Below are 25,820 nucleotides of genomic sequence, written 5' to 3' on the forward strand. Positions count from 1 at the left end.
GTTTGAAGCCTTTGATGCTTCCAAGTTGTGTTCTCTGAGTCGATGGTTGACGCATCTCCCAGTTTGTCCAATGTAGTGACTGCCGCAGCTTACTGGAATTGAATAAACCTTTCTTTCTTCGCACTCTACGAACTTTCTGGCATGTTTTACATTGCACCCTCTGGGTCTGTCGCTCCCATTAACCTTTTTACACATCTGTGTAAGCAGGCACGTAGCCAGGATTTCGATTCGGGGGGCGCCAATGACAAAATGCTGTATCAGGGGTAGGGGGGAGAGGAGGCTCCAGCAGAATGGAAGATCGGGGGGGGGGGGGGGGGGGGGGGGTCTGGTCTGAGAATGAATCTTTCAGAAGTGGAACGAAGTAGGTCCACAGGAAAGCCTGCTTTTTCCAACCTCTGATGCTGCAACTTCAGGATACTTTCGGAGAAATGCGTACACGACTTGGAGAATGAGGACTTGAAAAGTGGCCTCACTATGCCATGCTTAACTGACTTGGAGTGAGCACTGGCGAAAGGAAGGACTCGCTTCTCCGCTCTCTGCTGGAAGGCCCAACAAAGACCTGAGGAATGAGGATGTAACTGTAAATTCAGGAATTGTAATGCGATGTCTCGATATGAATCAAAACAGGGTCACTGATATTCTCCATAATGGTGACAAACGTGACGCACTGTGAATTAGTAGTGAGAAATAAATCGTATATTGCATTGTTGCATGTTGGTGCGGTGATCACATGCTGATAGTTGTACACACTTGTTATTGTAAGGAACTCCGTACACTTCCGATATTTCGCACAAGCAGGGATGGGCGTTAACATAGACCAATCTATTTCGGGGTAATTGAAGTCGCAAGCAAGAAAGCACTGATGATTATGACAATTTTTTGTTACAGTTCCCGGTGCATTATGCAAAGAATTATTAAACTCTGTGTGATTAAGATGAGGTGGACGATAGCATACACCGACTAAAACACTGCGGTAATCATGCTAATTACGAATCCAGAGAATTTAGATATCAGAAGGGGATTCTATTTTGGAGCATAACAAATGTTTTAACAGCAATGGTTACCCCCCCCCCCCCCCCCCTTTTTTTTTTAGCGAGCTGTTTATCTTTTTGGTAAATATTATATGAGCGGCTTAAAATTAGTTCATCGTTAGGCCGAGAGTTAGGTTTCTGTGCCAAGAATAACACCTGTGTCGATAGAAGACGTGATGCTTTCCAGATCACCTTGTTTTGAAAGGATGCTTCTACAGTTTGCTAAAGTGAAGTGCAGTGCGATCAGAGGACTTCTCGCTTGCAGAAAGATTAGAGGACTTGCGTTCCGCAGTGCAAGTCATTAACTACACTGGTTTCACGGCGCGTACGGAGCGAGACAACTGAGTCCCTCTCGGAATCGCAAACATATGTATACACCAACTCAACTCTCCTACGTCACGCCGCGGTGGTGGCGCGTCGGACGCACTTCCGGTATGGGGTGGTGGGCAGAAGTCGCCGTGCCAGACATGCATTCCTGTGTTCCTTTGGAAGAAACGAGACAAAAAACCTGCCTTCTCGTCAAAATGCTGTGACGGAGGCTTTACCAAGAGAGTCTGGAAAAGTTTGAAGATCAGTTTTCATGTGTTTTTGCACCCTCCGTTCGTCCGAGAACGTGGATAGTAGCCGTGAAAAGGGCAAACCAGACGCTGTCGAACTACGATTGCGTGTGCGGACCACAATTTGTGGTCGCCAGATGTATTTGCTTTGTTCCAACATGAACGAGAGAAAACCCCCAAGTCGTCCGGGCCACCCACGGGTTCAGTGCGTCTTCAAATTCACACGGCCGCCTGATCGTTCCAACTTTCGTCTGCTCTTTCAAAGTTGTCTGCTTTTTGTAGTCTGCTCGTTCAAACAAAAGCGGTCCGTTGACCAAACTTTGACCCGGTGATTGCGATAAGAAGTGATTGCAGGCCTCTCGGTGTAAACAGTAGATACAAGATGTTAATTATTGGTACCGGTGACCATCACCTACTTGTTACGCTTGGTCTGTTCCTGCTTCCGATTTTCAGTATCGACGTCGATCATCGCCGCTACCTTTTACACTTTTGCAGCACGAGCGACGTCGCGACCGAAAATAGCAACAAGAATCTCGTCATGGTTTTGGCGTCCATTCTGCAGCGTTCGTGCGAATGAATCGCCGCACGTCAAATTATTTACGGAAAGTTTAGCGGCGTAACGAGCCTTGATAATTTCGCTCAGGCGATTCAGGTGGTAAGACATTGCGATGAGGACGCAGAATCGACAACTCCAACGCGAAAAAGAGTATGCAGACTCACAGACGCCGACAACGTGGCATTCGAATGGTTTGTTGACGCGGGACGCGGTGCTTCTTGCCCGTACTCCATTGCGCGTGCGTTCGAACTGTCGTCTGCTCTTTCAAACTTGGCTGCTTTTTGTCGTCAGCTCGTTCAAACGACAGCGGCCCGTAAACCAAACGTTGACCCGGTAATTGCGATAAGAACTAAGTGCAGGCCTCAAAACACCTTTGAAGGTTGGTTGGGGTAAGTCGGCTAAGTGTAAACAGATACAAGAAATTGTTGATCATTGTTACCAGTGGCCATCACCGACTTGTAATGCCCGATTCTACTTGCGGTTTTCAGTATCGATGTCCACCATCTCAGCTACGGTCCACGATTTTGCAGTCCGAGCGACGTCGCGACTGAATATAGCGAGCGGAACCTCATCGTGGGAGTCAGGCTTTAGCGCCCATTTTGCGGCGTCCACGTGAAATGAATCGCCACACGTCACATTATTAACGCAAAGTTTTGCCTCGTTAGTTTTACTGAAGCCGCTCAAGTAGTCAGACATTGTTAGGAGGACGTAGAATCAACAATTCCAACGCGAAAAAGAGCACGGGGACTCCCACCGACGCCGACAACAACGCAATTCAATGGTTTGTTTATGGGCGACGGCGGGCTTCTTGCCCACCATCCACCGCGCATGCGCGGCGCCGGTGGCGTCCGCTAGGGGCGCTCCGGTTTGTTTGTAAACATGAGTTGGTGTATAGGTACAGAGACGTAGTTTGTTGGATGTCAGTTTGTATCTCGTCCCGCTTTCTCTGAGTTGTTCTGGGGATTTCCCATAGCTTCTGCAGCGGATATCGTACCTAGCTCATCAGAGAAATCATCGAAACTTTGAATCACGGATGTGACATCCTTCAACTTGAAACTATTATGAAGCACTCCTTCTCTGCTTTAGAAGTGGGGACACCTCATGATGATCGGTTGATTAAAACCTGGACGTTTTCGCCCTAATCTATGGGCCCTGTCGATTTCGTCTAAATCTACTGCAAGGGTTTCTTTTGCGACACCAGTGAAAATGACTTTGGCGTCCTTCCATGTCTCGTTTTCAACTTCGGTCAATCCTTCAAATATTATAATATTTCGCCGCATTCTGCTTTCCATTTCATCAACAGTGTTGTTTATTTCAGACATCTGCTGGAGAGGCTACCGAGTCGCATTTTCGGCTATTCACCGCTGTTTCCAAAGTGTTTCAATTCCCCTGGATAGCCGCGATTTCATCCACTTTAACGTCAAGGTGGGGGACTCCTGCCCCGAGGGCAGCGATGCCGCTATTTATTTGACCGAGCTTGGTAAACTTCTTCCTGATTTGCGTTGGAAGCTTCAATAAGACTGTCAACAGCTTTATGCAGTTGATCTATTTTTTGGGCATTTGTTTGGGGCCCGGGGTTACTCTCAACATCTCCGGCTGTAGCCAGAAGCATGAACAAAACGATAGCCACCAGTACCAACTTCATAGAGCTAAACACATCTCTAACAGGAAGGGGCAGACACTTTGCTGGTGCTGTCGAGGTTGTTCTCTTTCTAGGTACAAAACAGCCGATGCGTGCTCTGTAAGTAGCAATGTTAACACCTATCACAAAAAAAAAAAAAAGACTGGAGCTAAACAGAATCAGAATTTGGAGATTCACAGCACTTCAAGTGAAAACGAAGCTCGCGCGTGGGAAGCTTAGTTCTCACCTGCAACGATATTCGACGGTGTTATTGTGACTTGGCTCTTGATCGATTAACCTACCGATTAATCGATGTAAACTTTAACCGCGGTTAATTTTTTTTAACCGGTTAATCGTTTAAACTATGACACACCACAAAATAACTACAATTTTAACGCGTTCCCCACGCAGACGTGGATGAGTAGACCTGTATGAAGTCAAACTTTAGACAAAATTTTTACCTAAATCAAGCTCTAGGGGCGAGGTTTGTAACTCTAAACAAGTGGAGAAGGTTATACATGTCCCATCGACTTCAGCGCCGTGAGAGTTTCCATTTAGCTCAACAGAGGCTATTGTGAACAATCAAAGGAGTTCGCCCCCTGTTGCCGGATAATATCAACCAACCTCTTTGCCTCTTCGGCTGAAGTAATAATTTGTGAATGTAGGTGTCCTTTTTACTCTTCTTTACTACATATCAAGGTTGATTTAAAACCCGAAATCGTACATTGCCCCGTTTTCATCACATAGAGTATTCACCAAAAACTGTAATTTTGATTTTTTTTTTTAACTATCATGCATGGAAATGAACGAAACCGATTGATCGATTAATTATTTGATTAAAGGGCGGCGATTAATCGGGTTAAAACTTTTAATCGACGCCCAGCTCTGGTTGTTAGAGGGAGGGGTTGAGGGCCGTTAATCCAGCGATGTTCCTTGCGGCGCCTGCTTTTGTAGGCGTCTGCTTGGCTGACGTGCGCAGCAAGTGGCTTGATCACTTGGTCACGAGGTTTCTTCTTTCGCTGAGTCAAGTAGGTGCCGGCATTGGTATCCTCGGGAAGGCGTAGGCGCTGATCGTTCAATGTCGAGATACCCAGTAGTATGTTCGCGTCAAATCCTGCCACGAGTTTCGATGGTGTTCGAGGAAGCGTGAGCGGTTCTACTTTTCCATTGTCCATTTTTATGGGTATGCGATTTAGTGAAATTTCAGCTCGAACGGAATGTCCAATCGAATAGTGCAAAATATTTGCCAAGAATGCAAATGTCGAATCAAATATCAAATATTTTATTTGTGATCCACAGAAATTAAACAAAAAACCGCTTAGACAATACAATAAAAACAATACAGAACGTTTGCTTATTCTACCGCCAGCATGCCGAACGAAGAGCGGCTAGCACGAAGAACAGCGTTAATGATCACTTTCCAAAGACTAACTTGAAACACTGAATTGAATGATGTACCCACCAATTCACGCGTGGGTACACACAGAGCGTCGACACCGTGCTGGATGGAGAGACATATACGGCTTAGCTGTTTGAATCGGAGCGATGTCCTGCGCCGGCATCTAGCCGTAGTACCTCGTTCACACCGTGGGAAGCAACGGGTTAGCAGGAGAGTCGACGAGGCGGGTTAAATTATAGTTTTTCTTCGTGTTTTGGTATTTCATGCTTATATTATGGACGCACAACTGGTTTGGAGCGCAAAGGAATGGCGATAGGTGACACGAGGTGCTTCAACATACGCTACTTCCAAAATTCCCTGCACGCAACACTGCTCGCGTTGCATTATGGGAACTGGTTGTTCACGGAGATGAGAGGCATTGTTTTGGATTTCTATCGGCCCGTTCACAAAGTAGAGGGCATGTTGCATTGCATCCATTCATCTTCGTGAGAGCCCTCGTTGAACTTGAAACACGGACCTCCAGCGGCCTTAGGGGGCGTGCTGTAAGCTTAACGAGGAGTGGGAGTACGGCCTGCCGCGTCTCTCACCTTTCTGGCGGTCTGACGACCACTTCAGTGTGCAGCATGAGACGTGAACCTCCCGACTCACGGATAATTTGAGAAGCCTAGGACATTGGTGTAGAGGAAGGGGATGACCGGACTAGTATATTTGTTCTTCCACGTGTCATAGTTGTCCTGTGTTTACCTGCGCACAAACTCCAGCACGTCGAAAATCTCCCCCCCCCCCCCTCCCCCCAGAAAAAAAAAAAAAGTGCTTTAGCATTTTACCCGTGCCGGTGGGCAACACATTTACAGTATTATTAACCTAAGAAAAGTGGCATATCCAAACAATGCAAGCACTGAATTTGAGCGTGACAGGCTGTTGACAAATAGAAACCGAAACTAAGTGGCCATCCAGTACGCAATATCTTTTGTGTGGCATATTGCGCCGTAAGGATCGCTTCGATTCCGGAAGAGGTCTGTTCGTAATGGCCACACGCGTGTTTTGGTGGTTTTCGTGGAGCGCGTCGAAGAAGCTCGAGCGTGACTGCTTTGTTCGAGGAACACGAGGAAAGGAACTGCTTTCTACCAAAAATAGTCAGTCACTCAAGACTACTAAACGCAGTCTTGATTTGTATACAACCAGAGCCCGCAAGGACTTGGTCACCGTAGAAAAACGTTCTTGAATAAATCCTCTTTTTTTTTTTTTTTTTTTTCCACGCATAAGAATTGGAGAGTGTACCTTCTCGCATAACACTTTGGAAAGTCAATTGCTTCAAGCTACGGAGTGAGCTTGGTAAATGGCGAGGCTAATATTATGTTTAAACCTAAAAAAAAGAAGAAAAAAAAAACAGACTGTCTTGTAACTGAGTGACTCAGAACACGATGTTTTACAATGCTCAGTGTCACAGCGTGATATATAGTATGCAAATTTGGAGCTTTACGTGCCAAACCAACGAAGGGCATCTGGCACGCCCCAGCGGAGGACTGAGCATTGATTTGGACCACCTGGGGACTGTTTGACATGCAACCGAAAGCTCGGTTACCCCCCCCCCCCCCCCCCTTCCATGGTGCCTTTTCTACAATAAGCCTCCATCAGCTTGCGGGAACCTCAGCCGGGATTTGAACCCTCCAACCGGGGATCCGTAGGCCGGCGCTTCGCCTCGGAGCAACCGAGGCGGCGAAATATGGAATAGGAGGAATCCAGAAAACCCCGAATAGACTTACTGGGACAAACAATATATTCGAGTAAAATTCGGAACTCTAATATACGCACACCTCTACCCATTTTCCTTTCTCGTCTCTCCGCTAAAGATAATTACAAAGGAGAACGCGTCAACACCTTATGCGTCTGAAATCCACAGTCTGTTATTAATATAAAAAGGAAGCGTTTTAAAAGTTTCCTTCGAAACCCTCTCGTTTTCTCACTCGCTTAACCTGCCACCTGGCTATACACCAAGCGGCGATTCCTCTGCCAACGACCACTACTTTGTTTCTCAAGAATAAACTTGTCGGAATGAGCGTACACCGGCTGGATTTGTCTAAACGTCGACCTCCCTTCTTTTTTTTTTTTTTTACTTAACCGGCCGCTTTGATACAGGCGCATTGATTCGGCTGTCGTTCGAAGGCAGATAAGCAACGTCGTAATTTAGTGTAGAAACCAGACGCAACGAGAGCGCCTTGGAAGTGTCGCGTGACACTCGTGTTTGGACAAAATATAGGTAGGGACGATACGGCGAGTCTTTTCTTTCGATAGTCTGCTATCACGGTAACTTCGGCGGAATTTATTTTAGTTTTATGCTTAGGGCGGGGTAGGGTGGCCTGAGCCTCGCCAAGTTACGCCCGCAATTTTTTATTTATGTTCTTATCCAAGGGACTCTGACCAGGGGAATCTGACCAAGGGACTTCGACCAAGGGACTCTGGCCAACATCACATAGACAGAAGGCCTCCGCACTCGTCATCCCAGTCAGATCGATTGAGGCGCGAGATTGGGCACGAGTACTGTGTCAGTGTTCGGCTGGGGCTCGTGTCCAATCAGCGAGTCGAAGGTCGAGCTCGGGCCCAATAGCCGAGTTAGCGCGATCCGACTCTGATGACGTTTCATAGAGGGAGAGGATACAATGCGGAGGCTTTCATTATTCTAGGTGCTTTTGCATCAGCACGGACTGCATTTTGACATCAAAAGACCAAGACGTCCAATATCACGAGCTTATGCTCCGCATGCTACGTCAAAAAAAAAAAAAAAAATAATAATAATAATTTATAGGTTATCAATTTCTCTGCTGAGTCAGACCCACTTGCTGCATTTCCGGTGAAATCAGTTAGTTCTCCATTCCCTGACGCAAGGGTCGGTCTCTGCTTCCGTCTACTATTTTACTCTGGAGTTTCCTGTATTAGTCTCCAAGGAATTTTTTTTTAAATGCTCCGAACTTGCTATAGCCGGCTCTTCTTGAGCTCTCGATAAACCTCGTCCGACGGCGAGAAAAAAAAAAAAAAAAAAAGTAGCGTGTGATGATCCTTGCGATTGGTGGGAAGCTGTTGGCGAGACTCTGTTCACCATACGGGCACGAAAGCGGGCTTCGAAAGCGACGAAAATGGCGACCTGGTCCAGGGTGGTGGTACTCCAGCGTAATTTTTTGCAGCGCACGGTTTTCGTGGCATTCGAACGAAATGCGTGAAGGAAAGGTTAAACTCGAGCGAATGAATTGAAATTTAACGATTCGTCAGCACTGCGTTCACCCTAAAGGCTGAACTCGGTGGTGCGAATTATGCGACCAATAGCTGACAAACTTCGCCCGACAGCACAATCGCTTTGCGCGCGACGATAGCAGGCACTGTACTGATGCCTAGCGCAGAGTAAAAGCAGCCGGACGAAATTCGTCGATTTTTCGCAGTAGATTTTTCCCATGGAGTCCAGCCTTTACTGCAGCAGATCCCGCGGGCGTGGACGACGGGAGGATACAGTTTAATAGGAATATTATTTGATGATGCGAAGGACGTGCTTCCATAAATGGAACCGGATACTTCGGAGTTCATGCCAAGATGAACAAAAAAAAAATCATATTTTTTTTAAACAAAATTAAAAAAAGATGTTATTATTTTATTTTTATTTTTTAGACTTAGAGCGCTCTTTCATCCTGGAACGTTGCCTCCCTGTGAAGTAAAAAAAAAGAAAAGAACGTCAATGATTGGCGCTGGTCAGTCAAATGCATCTTTGACAGAATCAGGCGAACGTTACTAATTCTAAGATGTAGGGTACAAACGCATGTTTTCGAAAGTACCCAACGTTGGAGGCTCAAAATTTCTATAAAAATTGTTTCCGAGATAATATTATTTTTCAAAAAATGCTTGACTTAAATCGATAAAAAAAAAAAAAAATCCATGCGATTTGAATCACGAGTCAAATCATTTTGATTTCGTTCTCTTTACCCCGGATATGAGAGAAGATTTCCCACAACACGAGCACCGTTTTCGTGGCCACAATCTGAAGTCGTGCTCACAGCTTTCGGTTCAGTTGAAGAGGAGCGTGAGTAGTGCTTACGCTTCTTGCATTGTAAATAGTTTGAGCAATGCCGCACTATTTGGTTCTTCGACCACCCATAACACAACCGTATTATGTACGTTTTATCGTCCCACAATTGGACGTTTTATGACCATATATTTCTACATGTTAGACCAAAACAATTACGTAGAAATTGACTTATCCAAATTATTTGTATTCTGCACAACATTCCATAGCAAACTTGACTACTGCTAGCAAAAAAAAAAAAAAAAAAAAAGTCAACAGGACTTGTAAATATATTAATTCCAGATTACTTTGCGACTTAACCGAGGCAATCGACCGGGCTAATAAATTTTCTCAAACTCGACTCGACTTCAGAAGTCTATCGATAATCCCTTCGATTTGCAAACATTTCAACAACAGCGTTTTCAAGGTATATACGGAGATAGCCCAGAACTAATCCGCGAAAACACGCGCAACTCGATTTCCCGGCTTCCATATTTACGACCCGTCGTACTGCGAACTATTGGAATTAGGGTAGTTTAAATAAACTAAACGCCGGAGTAAGCTGTAAGCTCTCGTTATCTGACACCAAGGTATTTATCCTTCCTCCTCTCAGGGAACGTCGGATATTCAATGTAGAAACAAACAAAGAAAAAGAAATAACTTCACTTCGGCCCTCGATGATTACGATGTCAGGCGCATTGCCCCGGCGTCTTAGTCGACTTGGGCGCAACTTCTTGCTACGATGGTCTCGTGTAAGAGAATCGACGTACGCTAAATTATAAAATTCGGAATAATACTGCAGTAGCGAGGAAGGGTGCACCAGCGAATGCAAATTCATTCCATATTAAAACGAGGGACTTTAGGATATGGGAAACTGAATGAACACGGCACGTTTGTGTGCAATGCGGTTTTTTCAGTGCTAATCATGCCGCGATGTAGCAGATGGCATTAAGAAGTAGAAAAAAAGACATTAAATCTACAACTTATCCCCCATTTCACGCGTTTCAACCGGCAAGAAGCCAAGTTTTACGTTACAAAGGCAAAAAATAAAAAAAAAGGCGAGGATTGGACGCACTGCGGAGCAGATTTTCACACTGAAGAGTTTTCGTCGAGTGTTTTTCGCCCTCCGATACGCTCTCCGCAACGAAGACGGCGTACGCATCCGTGCCTCTAGCCTGGCCCGCAGAGTTCCTGATCCAGCGGGTTCCGGAGAGCCGTTGCGGGACGTCGGAAACGACGTACGAAAACTTTCTAAGGGAGGGTTTTAGCAAATCGTTCCAATACCCCCGATAACGATACCCGATAACTATACGATGCACATGCAAATGCGTTGGCGGAGTATCGGGTATCGTTATCGGAGTAATCGGAGCGATCTACTAAAACTCTCTAATATCCCCGAATGCATTTCGCGTAAAGGAGGTAGCAGCGCTCATTGGGTTGTCAGGCACGGAGACCTTAGACACAAGAGACGGAGCCACGGGAGCCAGAGCGCTCGCAATTTAATGGTGGACAGCTCCTGTGCACATTGGTTGCTCACGCTCATTTGTGCGTTGAGCACACCAGTCGGACACCGTAAATGTTTAGGAGGCGACAGCTCGGTCCAAGCAGACGTCGCATTTTTCTGTAAGGTGGTGGAGTGCCAGCGGGCGAAGAGCATCCTGTCGCAGTTGGGGCAGCAAATAAACATCAAGATTTTGTCGAAACCTAGGCCAGGGTGTTATACATATATATATATATATATATATATATATATATATATATATATATATATATATATATATATATATATATATATATATTGTGACGATGAAGAAGACGACGCTGCGGCAGTGGTGTGCACTACTATCGCGCGCTAGGCCCACGCGCTAGGCCCTGACGCCATTAAATGATTCGGCTTCATCATGTGAACATCCTTGTCTTCTCCTGCCGGCCCCGCATCTCCGTAACAATATATATATATATATATATTGTTCTTTTTTAGCTTTACAGATTTGTTTAAAAAATGCCGTGAAAGTTACACTTCAGCAATTTGTGCAGGTGAGTTATACGGCCAGGGGGACATTATGAGGGTGGCTAATCTTTGCGATAAGTCGGCTAATTCATTAAAATTCGTTATTTAACTTTTTATTTAGTGAAAATAGACATATAGTTCCCATTAGAAACTTACTGAGCGTAATCGAAAACCACTAAATCAACGCTTTTTAGAACGACTTGAAGCTCGCGGGAAACTCGAGGGCGCGCGAAAGTTACCATTCGTGCAGCAGGCGCAAGGCTAGCAGTGGCGGAACGCGATTATAATCTTATCATCCGCGGTCCGCCACTTGATGACACTGCACTCTAAAAAAACGTCTGTGCGTCTCCTTTCACGCACAACACTAGGAGAGCCAATCAGCACAACTTGCGGAGGCAGCTCAGCAAATGACAATGCCGAAACATATGTTTAGACCAAAAAACGCAGTCTGAGTTGTGACATTAAGCAATGCAAAACGCCACGCTTGCATTGCTTAATGTCACAACTCAGACTGTGTTTTTTGGTCTAAACATATGCTTCGGCATTGTCATTTGCTGAGCTGCCTCCGCAAGTTGTGCTGATTGGCTCTCTGAGTGTTGTGCGTGAAAGTAGAGGCACAGACTTTTTTTAGAGTGTGCCGCGGCAGTGGGTCCTGTCACGCTCTTCTGAAAGACGAATTGAACATGACCCGTATTGCGCAACACGTCGTTCCACGACACGTACGACCAGTGTAAAGACAGCATGTCTATTTGCGGAGAGTTGATTTCCAACGTTGACAGTGATGCAACATTTCTCGAATTACTGCTGGTCATAGAACAGTGTGTTTCACGATTCACAACTAAAGTGAAAATCAGCCCTTTTTCCCGCGGAGCCGCTGCTTCCAGGACAGGTCCAAAGGCAAGGAAGGTCACGCACAAAGGCTTGTTCGATGCCTTGGTCATTGCGCACATGGAATTCATTTCCGAGGGGGCCATTGTGTCAACGAAGAACGGTATGTCGAGATTCTGCGTCGTCTGCGTGAATCAATTCATCGAAAGCGGCCCAAATTGTGGCGGAACTATAATTGGCTTCTCTTCTGCGACGATGTTCCCGCGCATCACTCGGTTCTTGTGCGAACCAGGGACACAAGACAGAGCCGTAATCCGAACCGAAAACCATTTAGTAGCGACTTTTTTTCGGTACGCATAATCATGGTTAGCGAAAATTTTGCGGTAGGCATAACCAAGGTGCAAGGTTGCAAGGTTTTTATTTGAACTGAACCGGAACCTTTAACAATTGACTGGTAACCGGTAAATTAAATCGGTTCGGCGCAATTTTTACAAATAAAAAATTGATGTCTGGAGGTGGAACCTCCAACTGCCCTTGGCATTTGTAGACGCACACGGTGTCGGCGAGTGGGGCTTCTTTTTACAAATTTATGTAAAATGTGCATTTGAACTGCCCGATAAATAGGCAATTTTAATTTCAGTGATCACGCAATCGATACAGTAGACCCCACGGTGTTAATTGTGTTCTATTCCTCTTTTGTTTCCGGTCATGTTCAGAGCATGAACTTGAAGTTATAATCCTGACATGTTAACTAGCTGTCAATGTTCTCGGTTTCAAATATGAAGGATTAAGATAAACTAATCTTCTTCCCGGTTTGGTGTACAATAAAATCTGGCATTCAGTTTCACTTTAACAAAACGATAACCGCCTTTGAATAATTTGAAATCAATTAAGATTAGCAACGTTGCATGCGTACAATTTAGGCGTCGTTCTTCGCGAATGTAATCGGTGAAAGGGATTAGTTGGTGTGCCTAGGACGACTCTAATGGATAGGAGCAAGACACAAACAACACATAGAAGAAATTAACCGCGCTCAGTCTATTTCTTTCTTCTTGTACGTAATCTTTTGGCGTCATTTCCGATTAAACTGGTGAGAAGAGCAAATGCGGCACAGCCGACCCGAGATGGCATACGGCGTCTGTCATGGCAAATGGCGGGGGAAAATTCGACTCCGGTTTTAGCATAACCTGGCAAGCACTAGAAACTACGGGCCCAGTGAGGAAGTTCGAGCACCGGAGTGGAGGCACATGACGACACTCCGCAGGAGGGAACTCCTGTGAGGTATAGCTCGCTGCTAACTCGACTGTGGTCAGAAACCTCTAAAGTCGGAGTAATAGGAGTCGGCATCGACCACTTCAAGGCTTCAAATCATAAGCAATTTAGACAGCTCCCTCATACGTGACTTGCACAAATAGACGCCGTCCATGCCATTCCGATGTCAGACTGAGTGAGAGCTCACAAAACAAAAGTGACGCCTAGCCGGTGTGACCGGAGGTACAGGAGGTCAGTGTGTTCGTTTTTTTTTTAGTTTTCAGAGCAACTGCCCAGCGATTTTGGAGGTGGTTAACGTTGTCGGCACGCTGTTCCTGCCGACTGAATACCAAGACGGAAGTTCTGCTTTGTCATTGATCGCTCATAATATTCATTGCATATGATATTTTATGTACCAAACAGTTGAAAGGATACGTTAGTTCTACACTAGCGATAGCGAAATAATGGCAGAAATTCCTAGAAACCACGAGCAGGCCACAGGGTTGTTCACCCTAAAAAGAAAACTGACTTTTTATTTTTCTTTTTTTCTTTCTTTTGAGAGACGGTGTTTTCAGAGTCTTAAATTGTGTGACGTGTGTAGCCTGTTCTGTTGAAATATGTTGCGAATAAATGTGGAGTACATGTGCCTAGGAGTTTAAATATACTATATGTTGCTACGAAGTTACGACCTATCAAGACAGTCGGACACATATTTGAATTCTTGTAACTGTGAGTTGCCCCACGATTGCTGTTGTCTCGCCGCTCATTGTTTGGTATCGGGCTTACTTGATAGCATTTATTAGGAAACAAATGTCATAGATTTCAGTAAAACAAACTCTTTAGAGGAAAGACAGTTTAAAGTTACACTACACATCATTCCTGGCACCCAGCAACATTCTGACATTCATTTTTCAGCTTCTTTTACCGAACCAAAAATGACCGGCTTTGAGGAACGCTTGTCCGGTAACAGAATTATAAAAAAACTAAATTGGTTAAACGAAAAATCGAAACGAAACGGATTTCATAAATATAACGGTGACCGTATCCGTAAGCGAACCGTCATTTTTTGGGGGGTGAGTCCCTCGTACAAAGTGAGCTGGTGAAAAAAAGGCCGGAGAGCCTTGCCACATTCTACGTACCGTCCCGACCAAGTCCCATGCCATGTTCTCCTTTGCAACCGTATCAAACAACACCTTCCTGAACAGCGTTTCCGATCATCCGAGCAAGTCATCACCGCATTGACGCAGATCCTCCGGGATCCTGGTGTTTTCAGCGGTTGGGTCGACGCTGATAGAGGTACACCGTGGCCGAGGGACATTACTCCAAGATTTAATATGCGCAATCTCACATAAATACAGTCTATGTATTGACATTCTGCTGTGTCCTCGAACTTTCGGACTGTATAGGTAGCAACTCAGCGGGCAAGCTGGTAAGATGCTACAACTTTTTTTTTCTTTTTTTTTTTGCTTTGCAGAAAAGGGTCATCCCTTAGCACCATTTTCAAATAAAACTTTAAGCTTGTGAGTGACACTGTTGCGCCTATGTGTGCTGGCAATACCGGGTCCTTTAAGTAAGCCTTGACCAAGTTCCCCCATTTCTGGCGGAGGTTTCGCGCTGTAGTCGGCAGAGAAATTCACCCCGAGCTACCATGCTTCCCTACTATCCATCAAGATTTAAGACAGGCTAAAGGCAAGAGCATAGAGAAAACATTAGATGTGGGTCAAAGTGTATCCCGTGGTCTACCAAGGGAGGCGTTTCTCTTTTCTTCCGGGCTTGGAACTTGGAGATAAAAAAAGAAAAAAGAGAGATGATGTTATCTCTCAAACCATCGTGCTCCGGGTCATTAACTTGGGCGTAACTATAGAGGGAACGATTACCTATTATCGCAAGAGATTTTTTAGACGCACCGATGGGGGATAAAGAAAAGAGGGTAGATACCCTCAAACATCGTTATTTGTTTTACTCAAGATTGGGGGGGGGGGGGGGGGGCGCGCGAGGAGGGGGGGAGGTGTTTTTGCCCCCTTCAACGCGTCGCGTGGCGGCTGCATTGTATAGATGGGAAACTGAAATACACGATGAAAAGTCTTGTTTCCCTTAAATGAGCTGGATGGAACATTAGGCAGAGCGCATCGAACGTATAGAATTCGGCGGCCGGTGGTTTCATCGACTATTTCGGCAGGCACAAATATCGCAATTGGCTGCACACGTCAAATGAAGGGATTGTTTTCCCATTAATATAATTCATCTGGTGTGTGGCTAGAGTGTCTTTACGTGGAGTAATAGTACGAAAGGGCAGTGCAACTATCGGCCCTTGTTGTAGTACTTTCCTAATCAAACATATTTTCGATAAACCCCCCCAAAATTACTTTCTACTCTTTTTTTTTTTTTTTTGCTTGCACGTCATGAACAATGCAGGATGTCCTGCATAGTTTAGAACTATACATAACGTTGATAGATCTGGCGTAGGACACGCCAGATTGAAGTGTCGTAACTTCATCATACTTCCCGGTCACCGAGTGTCGTGTTAGTATAGTGGAGGAACCGCCTTGTCCTGTCTTGCGATTGGCTCGGTCTTCGTTTTGCGTACTTGGGAGTGCAATGAAGAGACAGAAGTAACATAAAACGGCTACAGATTCAAACCATAGTGACACTTGTCCCTTGGACACGGAAGTAGAGTGAATATCACCATGACCCGAACCTCGATACTGCACTGATTTACTCGCAGTCAAACAAAACACAGAGGTAGTCGAAGCCGTCAGGAAGTACTTGAAGAGTTGCTCCTGCAAGCCTCAGAGCCTTAGCTAAACTTAGCTGCTACAGCAAGCGCCCTGATAAAGCTACGTTTTCTCAGCGAAGTGTCGGCTGTCATTCTAATGATTCCAAAAAGCTTAATTTCAAGTCCAGCATTGTGCGAAGCCAATTTATTAAATGTATATTTTTCACTATACTTCTAGTATTATAAGCTCAAAAATGTATTTATTATTGAATCAATTATTAATCGTAACCTATTACGCGTATATCATGACCTCTTTCATCATCTCCCTGTTTCTGTGCCCATAAACAGTACGTTGCCTGTAATGTGGAGCGACGTGACAGATTGTAAAGTGCTGAAATAAATAAAATGCACACACATACTGTATGTACTGTATAAAACTTCAGAAGCAACCAAAGGCCAAAATGCACGCCTAAAAGAGGATTAGCATGTGACCTAACTGCTTCTTAAGGTAGCATAATTGTCAAAAATATCGAAGTTCGCTCGCCAGAAATTATTGACGCGTGCCCCGAAAATAAATTAGTGTTGTTTTCAACGCGAAAATGGACTATACGCATCGGCGAACGTTCGGTCTTAGCCCAAATTCGAGCGCTAGCGGTCCGAGCTAGCTGCCAGCGAGTTTCAGAACTAACCGTCATCTTATTCAAAGTTTACAGGATTTTCTAAAATTCGTTAAAGTCATTTAATACTGCTTGCGTGTAAGAATGCGAAAGCATTCCTGCACGCAGGGCATTCCTAGAAGCAGCGCGCCACGTCTTCCTTTTCCACACGGCGCTACGGCGCTGACATCAAGGTCCCTCAGTGCGCAGGCGCGGCGACCGCGCCGGCTCATGGCTTCCCAGACGATGCATCCGCGTTGCTGTGCTTTTCTTCGTGTTCTATTTCTGAGGCGCGTCCGCATCTCATATAACGCGTCGCAGCCAATGGGAAATGATTGCTCGTTTCGCTGCTACAGACAACGCCGGCTTCGCTCCATAAAACAAGTATTGCCTTCGCAAAAAAAAAAAAAAGGTAAAATAGCAGCCGACAAAGGCCACGAATACATAGTGCTGAATGGCGTTAATGCACAGGGTGCACCAAAAAAAAAAAAAAAAAACACACACACACACATATTTTTTTTTATTGCGAAAATAAACTAGGCGTAGCCGAACGCTTATTCTTCGCCCAAAGGTAGCGCTAGAGGTCACAACCAGATGCCAAAGTTTCAGCCCGAACCGTTACCTTATTCAAAAGTTATAAGCGATTTTCTGAAAATTTCAATGGGAAAATTGCGGCCGACGGAGTTTTCGAATACATGGGACTCTATGGGCATCAGAAACCGAAAACGGGCAAAAATGGGCTTCATTTCCCCGTTGAAATATTCAGAAAATCACTTAAAACTTTTGAATAAGGTATCGGATCGGGGCAGAAACATTGGCATCTGGTTGTGACCTCTAGCGCTACCTTTGGGCGGAGAATGAGCGGTCGGCGATGCCTAGTTTATTTTTGCGGTAAAAAAGAATGTGTATTTTTTTTTTTTTTTTTCTGTGGCGTTTTGTATATCGGGAACGGGCTTCATTTTTCCATTGAACTTTGAGGAAATCACCGATAACTTTTGAATAACATAATGGCTAGTTCTCAAACTTGGTCATCTGGTTCGGAAGTTAGCGCTACTGAGACTGCTTTAAGCAAAACGTAGTTTATTTACGAAATACAAAAAAAAAAAAAAAAAAAAAACTATTTTTGGTTTTGCTTGTTTTTTTAGTGTGTTTTTTATTTTATTTTATTTTATTTATTTTTTTATGGAAAAAGGGGGGGGGGGGGGACGTTGCACTGATTGTGAGGGTGCAAAGTAAAAACACTCATATTCAAAGGAGCAACTAGTACATTAATATTCAGTACGCACACAAGCTCAACCACGGTAATCGATCGATTATTAACAATATATTTTCGTCAACGTAATTTGCTCAGTCCCTACGAGGAACCCGAGCAGAGACCGCGACGGCCAAGGCAGCATCGAAGCAGAACTGGAAAGTCCCGAAGTGCGCCTGGGGAGGAGCCTCCGAGAGGACGTCCGCCGAGCGCCCGGAGGCCCCCGTTGCCGTTGGGGCGCCTTCCCCGAGATGGCGCGGCGAGCGTCCCAGCGGGCGTCGTCCGACGGGGTCCCGTGGGCGCAGGGGGGCAGCCTGGGGCACCAGGGGCGCGCATCCGGAGAGGGAGAGGGACCGCGCGCATGGAGCCGACGGCGGCAGTCGAGATCGGACGCCGCCGGTGAACGTGCACGTCCGCCCAGCGCTCCTCTGCCTGACGCCGCTCGTGCCACGCGGACTCGCCGAACGCCGCTCCCGGCGCCCCTGCTCGGATAAAGAGTGCCGCCCTCGGGACCCCAGCGGAGCCCCCCGTCGGCCAAGCCCCCGGCGAACCTCGGGCCGCACGTCGGCCTTCAGTGCCAGAGGCTGCGCGGGCCCCCGCGTGTGGACCGGCGGGTGCGGGCCTCGGCCCCAAGACCTCTACGGTGGAGCCCGCGCTCTGCTTCGGCCCCGCAGCCCCGTGGACATTCGCGGACCGAGCGGCCGTGCGTGAACCGCTGAGCGTGCAAGTGTCGGCGGCCGAGCCGCGCTGGACTCCCTGGGAGGCGGTGTTGTTTCCCCGACGGCCGGACCTCCCGTCATGCCGCGACGCTGCTACTGAGCGTGCGGCGGCTCCACGGGCGCGCCACCAAAGCGGGACCACGGCGCGCTCGGAGCGGCGCAGACCCACCGGGTCCCCCAGCGCCACGGCGACCGGCGGCAGCATCGAGCCGGGCGAGACGCTCGATCTGTCCCCCGCGTCCAGCGTGGTCCAGGGAATCGGCGGACGCAAGCGGGACGTCAACGGCGGCGCTGCCATGGCCGTGGCACGCTCGTCGGCCGCGCACCCGCCGCTGTCGCCCGCCGCCAGCCCCGTGTACGCGGGTCGCTTCTCCATCGCCAGGTGAGGTCCAGCGTCGTCGGGCCCCCGGTCGGGTCGTGGCGGCGGAGTGCCGGCGAAACAAGGAGGGAGTAACACGCACGCTTTACTCCCCTTTTGGCTCCCGGACCCCGTGCTCGGCTTCCGGGCCTGGTCACGTGGGGTGTCACAGCCCGCTCGAACGTTTCCACGCCCGGAACCGACCCGAGCTGCCACACGCCCCACGGGGGACGTGGGATTAGAACACCACAGATCGTTGATCGTGCGTTAAGGGCAGTGTCGATACCCACTGGCCCTCCAAGAGGTCTGAAATAGTTACTCTGCCTCGCGGCTCTCTGTGAAACACGGGCCGCGTTTCTACGAGGCGCAGTTTTGATCGGTGTCTTCCTCACACTCCCTTTATTCCTTGAAAACCATATCGGTCCCTAAACGTGACACGGCCCGACTCCTGTCAGACGAAAGGCTCACGTTGGCACCACCCGCATGGTCGCTGGATTTGTCTCGTTTCACGTCTGTCTAGCAGTCATCAGGCCGACATTCCTCCGCACGAACTAATGAAAGAAAAAAAAATCATCGGTGGCGAAATTAAGGCGTACGAGTTTGCCAACTTTTAGCCTTCCCGTTTAAGCAGCGAGAAACGACAGTCATTTGCAAGGGACATGATTGATGTCGTTTCGTAATCGCCAGAATGATTGCGCGCGTATATTCAGTAATGGAGCTACGACTCTGCGAGCTGGCAGGTCATTCTAAACACACCCAGGCAAGTCAGGCACTCTCCCTCTCTCTCCTCTTCTTTTCAGGAAGTTTACGCGAGGTAATCGCAGCTCATTGATGTCTCAGAAAGAATAATAGCGTGGCATACGTGAGCAACAGTATAATATTCAAGCCGTTCAAGTTGCAATGTTTATCGACAAGGACTCTCCGTACAGACGCGTGAGACGGGCGTCCTGATCCGACACCTCAAGTTTCTAGATCTGATGTGATATTTTCACCCCGTCTTTACAGACTCAAATTAAACCTTAATATCTCGAGCGAAACGAAAAGATAACATGCACACGAACACACACATGCACGCACAATTGGAAAAGGAGGCGAGATCTTAGGTTGCCATCCACAAAAATGACTTCGTGGGGTCTCATGGTTCCAGTGACAAATTGTTGTTACTTTCACACTAAGTCAAAATTTCAATTATAAACTAAAGTAAACTATAACAACGTGGATGTTCTGGCACTCCTCAGACAACGACTGGGGATTCGTATGAACCACCTGGGGATCCCCTGAGATGCAACCGAAACCGCACTGACACGGAGTGGCGTGCCGATGGGCCGGGATTTATGCGAACACACGAACTGGAATACCTTACGGAAGGCAATTTGCCTCGGAGCCTACAACTTTCATTTCTATCCTCCTTATCATTTCTTTGGCACTTCGTAATCGGAGAACAACTGGTATCATCCTCCAGACACGATCAGAAATGAGTCAACGTTGTGGAAATTCTTCTTATTCATTAGCCACATCTGGATTTCTGTCATCACCGAGAAATGAAGCAACTCTCATTTACAGTGTCACTGATTCGACGGTAAACACACTCGAGAAATATATCGACTCGGAAGCGAATTAGGACATCTCTGTTCAGAACCTGGACTAATCTAGGTTTAGATATCGGAAAACACATTCCTTCAAGGGTAATTAATATTTGAAATGGTTTCAAAATCCTATTTTTGTCATGATCTTCGAACTCGAGCATCTTACTATTGAAGTACCGGAGAAACTACAAATCTATTTCCCAAACTGCCTGCATCTCTGCTAGCAAACCAATCTGAGTCAGGAGAATATTATTCCCCATGGTCTCGTAACTAGAAGTTGGATTCTAAAATGGTTAAAGTGGCTTTTTTTTTTTAATAAGTGCAAGTTAATTAAGTATGCAAAACTGCAAAATATAAATGCCTAGAAAAAGCTTAGACATTCCAATTTTTACAGGTGTGTCTCAGTCTAGTATTAAAAGCATAGTTATTGACTTAAACGTAAGTGAAATATCAAACTTTTGTGCTATTATTGAAATAGACCCACCATCCTGTAATTATGTTTCCAGAGCAAAGAACAAGCTCTGCCTTATAAAAATGAAGAGATAGAAAGAGAAAATAAATGACGCTCTGGGGTTTGGCATCCTTGAAAACAAGCACAAGCAGAAATGCGTCAGAGATCGTTAAGAACAAAAGTGCTGTTATGAAAACTTTCTAAATGCCAACTTTAAATTCTGTCCAATTAGAGAGGCTAGATACAATAGTTCGGAGCTCCGATTTCCAAGAAGAAAAATGAGGAAGGATACTTTCGGAAGCCCGGACATGCCGTTACAAATTAAATCAGATGTTCTTAAGCTCGGGAATAGTTACTGTTCCGTTCACAATATAATGAGACGTTGTGTCGCTTGTCCGTTCTTGATTTTTTTTTTTTTTTTTTTTTTTTTTTTGCTAGTTTTAGTTAAATTGGGAAAGTCGTGCTCCGGATTGCCTGGGTTTTCACCCTTCATTAAAATTGGTGAAGCTTGTGGTTCTTTAAGAAGAAAAACTAATGAAATAGTACATTTAACCTAGTTTTCTTTTTAGTTTTGTTTATGCCTCCTCAAACCGATAAAACCTCAAAGAAAAAAAAAAAGAAAAAAAGAAGAAAAACCGCAAGCCCTGTGATGAATTTATGAACGCCTTCGGGAACCATGGTTCTCTTCTTGTACAGTATAAATGCGATATGAATGCCGGTAGTAACCGACAATGTAATAAAAGTAACTAAACAGGATGTCGTCACTGGTTAGTCCCGGGCATCGAATGTTCGCTTAAAACGTACTAAGAGGAGGACCCTAAATTGTGAATCAACAAGCGTGATCAAGGAGGTAATTCGCAAATCCTGCCACCCTGCAGAAATTTGAGACGTATTAGCCGGGTACGCATGTATCCGTAAATCACGCGAGCATCGAGTAAATGACGCGATTAGTTCCGCCAACCACAGAGGAACGAAGTCAAACACCAATCTGATTACAGTGTTGTCTCTTTCTTGCCGCTCCATTTATCGAGACACTCCCAGCAGTTTTGCGGCCCGTGGCTTTTTGATCCTCCGTAGATAGCCAAAACGGTTCCCTCATTCCCGAAAAAAAAAAAAAAAATAATAGCAGAAGGCATCGTTGCACGGGGCGTGTGTTCTTTGCCCCATATGTGTTTGCCTCTTGTGCGCGACAACGGCAAAAAATTTAAAAAAAAAGCAAAATAAAACATATTTTTATGTACCAGGCTGGGTGGGGCTTTGTACAAGGAAGAAATCGTTCAAAGGGCCCCTCTACGATGCACTCAGCATTACATGTGAAGGCGCCGTATATGCGATTTTTCCCCCGGCGCAGAATACGAGCTTCTCAGACGATGATTTTTAATCACCCTGACAGCCGCGAAAACTACCAGACGTTTCAGCGAGACGTTTTACGTGAGTGATTCTTGGATTGTTTATCAACTCAGAAAAAGCCGGCAGAAGTGTTCTCGCATCAGTGCTAATATAGCAAATCGCATGTAACTTGGGAGCGCCAGCGCAATGATTGTGATCCAAAGCTAATAACTTGCTATAGAGATTGTGATTCGTGTCTCACGACTATGCACAAAGAACGTTTGACTCCCACAAGTTGCGTGACGCATTATTCATTACGGCCGTGACGATCTCTGCAGAAAATAAACCCAACCTGCAAAGCGGAACAGCAGCGATCTTTTTTTTCTTCTTTTTTTTTTTTTCCCCTATCCCGTGCAGCTGACACGCATGATTGAGTGACTGTTTGAGCGATTCGTTAAGGGAACGGAACAAGAGACGGAGGGGAAAACTCGCTTGTTGTTGGTCGCACGAAAGTATACTACAAGGTACCACGGGGCTACTCTGAATCTCGTGTTTCCAAAAGTAATTAAATTACATTACTAATTTCCCTCCCCAATCACACATATGAGTAATTAAATTAGATTACAGATTAGCACAGACTGAAAGAAATTACACAACATTACAGTTAGTTTTGAAAAGTAATGACTAGGAAATTAATTTTCAACTCTCTCAGGCAGTAATTCGTGCCCTTTTTTGTTTACAGTACTCCACAAGTTTCCTTCTTGCACGAAAACAACCACTTGCGCGTCGAAGTCAGCGTCCGAAGGGTTTTTCCCGTTTGATAGACTAAGGAAGTGACTCGAGAAGTGTCAAGCACGATGAACAGCTTCTTCTTTAGATATGACTCAAAAACAGTCAGTCATCTGACCGGTTTCGCTGTTCATATAACGGTGAAGTTCATCCGATTTCGCAGAACTCATTGTCCATTTCATTTAATCAAGCCATAGCAACTCTCTTTTTTTTTTTGTATGTGAGTGTGTGTGTGGTGAAAACGAACGTTTTAGTGACTTTACAAGAGAAAGAAAGAGTGACGTATGTTCGTTGCTTTCTAACAGGCTAACGATTAACTGTATTTAGTTACTTGTGAAGAAGCACGTCTACAACATAACTTAGTTCTCGCCCCAGCTCGCCCTTGTGATTTTTACCAAGAAAAAAAAAAAAAAAAAAAAGAAACCGCAAGATAAACGGTAAACATATGTGCACAAGGTACTACCTCACTATAGCCGCAGTTATCACTGAATGAATGGGTGAATCGGTTAAAAAGAAAGAAAATCTTAATAACGCCACATATTGGAAGGCGGCTACTGCTTCAGAAAAACGACGCATTCCGAGCAGTGAGAATGGAGCGCGTTACTTCCGACCTGAAGTAAGACGGTCTTTTTATATCACAGGAAAGAGTAACGTACTTAGTTACTCTTTTTTAAACGCGTAACGAGTAACGATATTTATTTATTTTATTTCAGTAACACGTATATGTCTACATTATACAGTCGTCACGACCGTGGTGAGATGTGCTACACAGATCCTTGCGTGGTCTTTAGCGAACGGAACCCATTACTCCCGAACCCGTTTCGCGCATCCATGGGTTTGAGGGAAGGTCCGAGTCATTTTCCTTTCGACTCGACGCATTCCCGGACATTCTGCTCGGGGAGTATTGTTCCAAAACAACAGGAGAGCTCAAGTTAGCGCGCGTTGTCACGCAAGAGGGGCTGAATGTTTTCTGGTCAGAAACGCCGCCAGAGAAAGGAAAGGAGTGGCGGGCTTCTCGTAAGATGTCATAATTTGAACCCCGAGACACGGAGAAATAAAAATAACGCGCAAACCGACAAAAAACTCTCTAACGTAGCTGGGATTGTTTGCGAGGGAACAGCAATGTATAGCCGTCCACACGGACAATAAAGAGGGAAGGCAAAAGACATGCCGCCGCAAAGATTTGAAAGAGCCCAGCCATACAGACTGACTTCCAAGTTCCAACTTCCAACGAAAGGCCCCGTCAATCTGAAATTACAGCTTTTTTTATCTGCCTCCCTTTTTTTTTAATAAATTATAAAAAAATGAACAGTGCGGTCCTGGAGTTGTCTTCACGACTTTCAAACCAGCCGTATTCAAACCAGCCGTACGCCAACTGTGTTTTCAAGCAGTGGCATATTCCGTCATCGCAACCGATTGATTTGTACTTTTAAGCCACCCTTCAGAATTTCCTATTTCGGAAGTACTTACTACGGAGTCTATGTTATGTGCGTCAGTGCTTGGCTGAAGGAATCTTAGGCTAGCTGCAGCCAGTTCTACAGATTACCTTTGGAATAAAATGTAAGCAGAAGTAGGAAACTTTTTGTTTTATCATATTAGCGGACTTTTAATTTTTTGATCGGACGAAAGAAGAAAGTCTGCATTTAGGCACAGAACCGTTCGTTTATAAGGGCTCTATGTGATTTGACAACAACAAAAAAAAAAAAAAAAAGAAAAGTAGCCGATCACAATAAACCGATCTCGCCATCCAGTTTCTTTACACCCCCGCTGCCGTGATGCATCGAGGGAACTTTAGTCTTTCTGCACGTGCGACAACCTCGGTGGGGGTATGCGCGAGCAGAGCACGAGACAGCACAAGCAGTCTCGTGCACTGCCGCCTGGCTCCTGTGGACGAAAGTTACGGCGGCGTGACGCATGTTTGGAAATTGGAACGGCTAGGGAGATCGGTCTATAGACCTGTAGCTAAATTACCCAAGAATCAAGAAGCATGCAGGGAACATAGTTACGCGCGGTGCGCGTGCTGAAGTTGGCAGTAGCATTTTTTTTTTTTAGCGAAAATCTTAAACAAGGGGCAGTTCGCACGTGCGTCCGCAAACGCCTATGATTTCTTTAATATCATAGATATCCTGTATATTTCTTTATACAGGTTACGGCGATCGAGCGTAGCGCGTGTAACTACGTTCCTGCACGCTTCTTGATGTTTCGGTAATTTAGCAGTAGATCTATTCCGGTGCACAATCAACTTGAAGACGCGATAAGGTTGAGCTTAAGCTATTATCTACTGCCACGATAATTCTAACGGTACTTTCAACTCTTACTTCGGTCGCACTGCAGGGGTGCTATGGCTAGCGCTAAGCGACGAAGTTGGACCGGGCAGCTTGTTTATCGCCCGACTTGCATGTATGCCTAAGGGGAGCACTAACTCCAGCGGGCAGGCTGCTGACAACTCGGCTTTGATTTTTGTGGCTTGTATTTAGATGCGAGGCATTAGAGTGCGGGACCTCAGTGGGAGTTTAGCTTGTAATCCGCTCCTGTAGCGTTTAGGGATTAATGGTACTTACTTCCTCCTAGTCTTCGAAGTCCCCACAGACTAAAAAGTGTCCCGCAGCGGGAGATCGCAACAAATACCCGGTTTCATTAGAATCTCGTTATGGCTGGATAC

At 45.8% G+C, this 25,820-nt stretch overlaps 1 protein-coding gene across 2 annotated transcripts in view; it reads left to right on the forward strand.

Annotated features, from left to right (window-relative positions):
* The first annotated feature begins 18,206 nt into the window (after positions 1-18,206).
* LOC8037048 (BTB/POZ domain-containing protein kctd15-like) overlaps positions 18,207-25,820 on the forward strand; it is a 126,765-nt gene continuing 119,151 nt past the window's right edge. Inside the window, exon 1 of one of the 2 annotated variants that reach the window (XM_029974709.4) lies at positions 18,207-19,027. In XM_029974709.4, the coding sequence (XP_029830569.1) occupies positions 18,942-19,027 (86 nt within the window). In that variant the 5' untranslated portion in view covers positions 18,207-18,941. The remainder of the gene's footprint in view (positions 19,028-25,820) is intronic. The other variant, XM_029974717.4, reaches the window with a different exon arrangement.

This window comes from Ixodes scapularis, unplaced genomic scaffold, assembly GCF_016920785.2.
Source record: "Ixodes scapularis isolate PalLabHiFi unplaced genomic scaffold, ASM1692078v2 PGA_scaffold9__187_contigs__length_104089568, whole genome shotgun sequence".
NCBI lineage: Eukaryota > Metazoa > Arthropoda > Arachnida > Ixodida > Ixodidae > Ixodes > Ixodes scapularis.